Source organism: Pollicipes pollicipes, unplaced genomic scaffold (genome assembly GCF_011947565.3).
Source record: "Pollicipes pollicipes isolate AB1234 unplaced genomic scaffold, Ppol_2.1 Scaffold_4881;HRSCAF=5763_pilon_pilon_pilon, whole genome shotgun sequence".
NCBI classification, from domain to species: domain Eukaryota; kingdom Metazoa; phylum Arthropoda; class Thecostraca; order Pollicipedomorpha; family Pollicipedidae; genus Pollicipes; species Pollicipes pollicipes.
The window spans coordinates 9,580,291-9,586,242 of record NW_023596576.1 but is presented as its reverse complement, the minus strand read 5'-3'; the positions used below and the strand labels follow the sequence as shown (position 1 = coordinate 9,586,242).

The window sequence follows — 5,952 nt, the reverse complement described above, 5'->3', positions numbered from 1 at the left end:
CTGCTGTCGGTGCTCTGGACGCTCATCACCAGAGTCTGTTGTCGGTGCCCTGGACATTCATCACCAGCCTGCTGTCGGTGCACTGGACGCCCATCACCAGAGCCTGCTGTCGATGCCCTGGACGTTCATCACCAGAGTCTGTTGTCCGTGCACCGGAAGTCCATCACCAGAGTCTGCTGTCGGTGCTCTGGACATCCATCACCAGAGCCTGCTGTCGGTGCTCTGGACGCTCATCACCAGAGTCTGCTGTCGGTGCTCTGGACGCTCATCGCCAGAGTCTGCTGTCGGTGCTCTGGACATCCATCACCAGAGCCTGCTGTCGGTGCTCTGGAGGCTCATCACCAGAGTCTGTTGTCGGTACCCTGGACGCCATACGCGTCATGGCGGTCGCAGAGGTCGCTGTAGATCAGCGGCGACTTCTCGTCCGGTAGCGGCGGCGCGCTGCTCACCGGCTCGGGGATGGCGCGGTCCGGCAAGCACAGGAACACCATCACCGCCACGAACTGACGACGGACAGGGAAGCGATGTCAGCATGGAGATCGAGGTCTCAGTGGCGTCGCTGAAGGATCACTGCAGATCAGGTCACTGCAATGCCGACGAGGCAGACGTTGGCAGCCCATTCGCGTCACGTCCATGTGCCTGTTGTCACCGTGGAACATCGATTTAGCGCGCCGGTAACGAAGCATTAACGAGAGCATCAAGACAAATATCAAACTGATCGGCTATTCATGGAGAAACCCATGAAGCACTCGCGCGAAAACGCATACAGGGATAAAAACACGAAAAACTCACCAGAACCATATGCACCACGATGATCATCAGTGAGGCGTACCCGAAGCCGAAGTGGTCGTAAAGCAGGCCGGCGAGACATGGTCCGACGAAAGCGCCCAGGGCGAACATGGAGGCCCACAGGCCCGATATGGTGCCGTATGTCTCCACAGTATCCGGGAAGCCACTGCGTCTAGAAATAGCGGCGACGACAAAGCTCTCAACCGAGCAGCCCGCCGGCGGCAATGCGCCTTTCCTGATGGTGTAATCCATGGGGGCTGATATCACTTTCATTTAAAATGGGAAAAATTTCCTTCCAGGGTGTGCGGTCCCATTATAATGTTTGGGCAGGTCCAAACTGTAAACAATTTACACCTTAATTTGCGCGTCCCCTTCTCCATTTTTTGGTAAATGAACATGTGGGAGCTTGCTTCAGTTAAGGCATCCGTCGATGCCACGCGGGCATTGCCGCCGTGCTCTGACCACAAGACCCCCACTCAGCTGGTGACCGCTCCTCCCGAGCAGCGGCATGGCCTCCGAGCGTGATGTCTGCTCACATGGCCGCGCGGTGGGCGTCCAAAAAGGCGGCCACCACCTCGGCGCCGAACCCGACGCCGTGGAGGGCGAGAGCGGCAGCTATCACTCCCAGACTCCTGTGGACACGGCGCAGCGCCGACCGATCAGCTCCCCGTACCCCCGCTGCCCGAAACAGGCTGCTTTACTGAGAATCGAGATGTCACGTGAGTTCCTGGCAACGTTTTCTTGTTTTGATATCTACTAAACACACGAAATTTTAGAATGTATTTCAAAGCATTTTGTTCGGCAAAACAAGCCATGCGTGTTTTGCCATAACTGACCTTCCATCCATGACTCAGCCATGGTATTCAAATACCTGGGTTTGATCAAGATGACTCTATCAACGATTTGTGGATCATAGAACTTTCGGATGAGTGGTAGTAAACTAACTGTTTATAAATGCTTAATGTCAGGCGTGCCTTGAATCGTTGGCATTTCGAAAAGGCATTCGATCTAAGTCATGCAAAGTCAACGCGAAGATGAAGTGAATCGATTCAAAATTCCTGTTAAGGAATGTTAGGATGCAATTTCGCCTCCCAACTGCACTCAGCTGGCAGCGACACCGGCATGCTCCACCGAATGCTGCAAGCGCAGGGCTCGATAATGGTACCTGGCTGCACTGAGCTGTCATGCCAGACGAAATCCCCTTCACTTGGGTTTACAAATGCTGATGCGACACCTAACCTAGATAGTGCCACGACCTTTATCTATCAAACCGGCTTTACATGCATCGTGGCTTTCTCCTACCAACGCACGGCCACATCCCTCAACAAATTAAACGGGTTAAATAAAACAGTTTCACGGCCAAAACGGTACTGCCTGCCGTGGTCTGTTGGGCTTTTTGTCACCAGATAAGAATGTCGAAGTAAGGTGTAGCCTGGCGGGCGAATATCATTTATTTCTTTGATTTGTACTGATATATGATTGCTTACAATTTTTTTATTTGGTAACAATGCGAAATAATATAGTTGATCAGGTTGAGCCATGACTTTTGCGGTTGACAAAACAAGCTATCAGACGTTATTTGTTCATGAAGCACGCATTGCATGCGTTGGTTTAAGACATAACTCAGTCAATGACAACCGAGGCAAGGCAGGCCTGCTTGCTTGAGACACTGAATGTGAAGTCTTTAAACCAGAAGAAATTTGTCTCGATATCAATAATTCTGCGATGCGTGTTGGTAGGATCGTTGTGTCAACATGAAATCATGTTTTTAAACCAGCCTAGGTTGGTGTTTATTGGGTGTGGGCCAATAATTTATGGACGGCGAATATCAGCACGGAATCGCACTGCATTTACAACCAAACAAACTTGGAAGGGATAAAATATTTTCTGTTTCACGCGCCCCAAAATAACTACTTGAGCCACAACGGAATCACGGCATTAGAATGTTCATCGACATAAATAAATTCTCAAAATATGAAGTTGTAATCTAAATCAGATCTGAATCGTCCAACGGGGGTCGTGATTCGATGGCGAATCGATTCTAAAAAAAATAATAAATCGACCGCCAGTGTGGTTAGCCACATAGCCTCAGACGGGCAGTTTGTCAACTGCTGAACGACGGTACTCACGGCTGTAAGGGCAGAAACGGCGCTGGTCCCAGCAGCGAGAACCCGGCGGCCACTAGCAGCGCGCCTGCTGCCGTGGCCTGCTTAGGTCGTACGTGACGGTCGCAGAGCCAGCCCCAGAGCGGTGCGCACGTGGCGTACACGGCGCCGGTGATGACGAACATCAGCCCCAGCAGCACGGGCGAGAGGCCGAACTGTCGGCAGGCCAGACCACTGAGGTCAGGAGGCCGGCAGCACAGACATCAGCCCTAGCAGCACGGGCGAGAGGCCGAACAGTCGGCACGCCAGACCACTAAGATCAGGAGGACAGCACCGCAGACATCAGCCCCAGCAGCACGGGCGAGAGACCAGGGCTCGGACGAGGGCAGCACGAGCAAAAAACGGGTCAGAATGTTTGAGAACATGCGTATATATATATATATATATATATATATATATATATATATATATATATACGCATATTCTCAAACATTCTGACCGCTGGGGCTGATGTCTGCGGTGCTTGTGTGTGAACACACATACTGCGGTGCTTGCGGTGCGGTGGAATATGTATATATATATATATATATATATATATATATATATATATATATATATATAGTGCAAATTGCTTAGAGAATTTGCGAGCTACCTGATAGGCCAAGTAGTTTGTGAAGTCTCTAGGGGGTTTGCAAACTCTGTGAGTGGCAAGATAATTTGCAAATTCAAAGAAAGTTTGGAACTCCGCAGGCAATTCACGAAATCTCTCAATGATTTGCCTGTGGCCATCTTTGGTACAGAAATGGTTTGATGATGCAATATTTTGCAGGTGAGTCGGATGCAAGTCATTTGCCCCTTTGAATGCCACTATCGAATTTGTTCGCATTAGACCCACATGAATCCTTCTCCATCCTTGAAAATATTCAGTTTGGTCAACACGGACACTGGCGGAAAGGTCGGGACGTAAGATCGACTCCACGCATTTAGCGCGTCCCGTAAGTCATTTGGAAGCGTCCGTAAAGATCAAGCGTGCAGTTCATCTGATAATTACATTTTGCTATGACGTGCAGTTCTGAATAGGACAGCATAAAAGCGAAAGAAGCTGTAATATTTTGGATTAAGTTTCTTTTTGACGATGAGAGTCACAATGACACGCAGTATATGAGCTCCGGGACATGTCTGTGAGTGCAGTGATCGTTGATGAGCTGCGGTCGTTGAAGACCCCACAGCATGACCCTAAGTTCACGCGGTTTTTTCGTTTTGGAGCTATGGCAGGGACAATCCATCCGGATCTAACCGGTTTGAGGGAATCTTGGCTGACCTTTCCCGTCGCAGGCTTGTGGGACCTCATCGGATTCTGGTCCTTGAGGTGGGAAAGTGTATCATAGATTGTATGTGGCAGTAGCCTGACATGTGCACACACACACACACACACACACACACACACACACACACACACACACACACACACACACACACACACACACACACACACACACACACACACACACACACACACACACACACACACACACACACACACACACACACACACACACACACACACACACACACACACACACACACACACACACACACACACACACACACACACACACACACACACACACACACACACACACACACACACACACACACACACACACACACACACACACACACACACACACACACACACACACACACACACACACACACACACACACACACACACACACACACACACACACACACACACACACACACACACATACATACATGCATATACATATATATATATATATATATATATATATATATATATATATATATATCGGAACAGGAGCAGGGCCATATGGGGAATGTCGGAAAGAATACATGAAGCTATCAAAATAAGATGTCAAGTCGCGTATAAGCAGGACTTTTGAAAGGCATGTGATCAGTTGGCGTGGTGATGAAAAAAAGTAAACAGAGCAATCGTGAAGTGCAAACGTAGAAAACAAAACGTCAGGCGGCCTGCTGCTGCCAGAAATTCAGCGCCAATGTCAGCTGAAAAAGGCGTGCGAACGCGAATGCCAGACCCCGTCCAGAAACAGCGCCAGCACTGTTTATCTAAATGGAGCGAATGACCGCACTCAGCACATCGCACTCACGGGTCAGTAGGCGAGGGCGGCGAGAGACAGAGTACGACTCGCGAATAGCCGGTCATGACTGACGCTGATTCCCGTTGCCGTCACGCGTGAGAGGCGGGCTCATGAATCTTTGTTTCACACGTCGATGGCTCCAGATCGCGGTCAGTTGGGTCAGGACAGCCCCTCAGTGCGATCTCTCACCGGCCTTAGGTGCGGCTCCAGGAGCACCACGATGAAGCCATTGCTGCATGAGGCGCAGGTGATGGAGAAAGCGGCCATGGCGATATCGGGCACGGCCAACGCTCTCCGAATACCGCCTGAGGGCAGATCAGCCAATCGTGGCAGCACATGGCCCACGCTGGCTGTACCAGTGATTAAAGTATGTATATCCATGCATATATATATATATATATACATATATATATATATATATATATATATATATATATATATATGTACACACCAAGTCATGATTACGAAACGTACAAAAACATTATTCTCTTTTCGTCGATCTAATTGACGTCCAATCTTTGACATGAGCATGTCTCACTTTACACCAGCCGCTTTTGGTATCCGTTTGAGAAAACACAATATCTTATATGCGTTGGCCCATGGTGCTAACTCTTACGGAGCTATTACGGACACAGAGTGCTGCCAAAAATCCTCGCCCAACTACAAGTACCCGCCAGTTCCACCGGTTGCGGAACACGTCGCGCACTTTGAACCCCAGCCTATGACAATCGTGTTCGCTGTGCTCGAAAATGTTCGGCTTTCACAATGATGTGCTCGTCCCCTACAGATTCGCTGTCAAAGTGATCATATTGCTGCGACCAATACAACTCCGACATCGAACATCAGAACAGCACACTCACACACAGCTTGAGTGGCAAGCGTGTGCTGTTGCTGACCAAATGATTTGCCTTGTC

General features: G+C 49.4%; 1 protein-coding gene across 1 annotated transcript in view; it reads right to left on the bottom strand.

The window, feature by feature from the left end:
• Positions 1–338: 338 nt before the first annotated feature.
• The window catches only part of LOC119099784 (MFS-type transporter SLC18B1-like), a 10,302-nt gene continuing 4,688 nt past the window's right edge, over positions 339–5,952 (bottom strand). Inside the window, exons 7-11 of the mRNA XM_037222854.1 lie at positions 5,228–5,343; positions 2,919–3,109; positions 1,326–1,421; positions 793–961; positions 339–503 (exon numbers count right to left, since the gene is read on the bottom strand). Of these exons, the coding sequence (XP_037078749.1) occupies positions 339–503; positions 793–961; positions 1,326–1,421; positions 2,919–3,109; positions 5,228–5,343 (737 nt within the window). The remainder of the gene's footprint in view (positions 504–792; positions 962–1,325; positions 1,422–2,918; positions 3,110–5,227; positions 5,344–5,952) is intronic.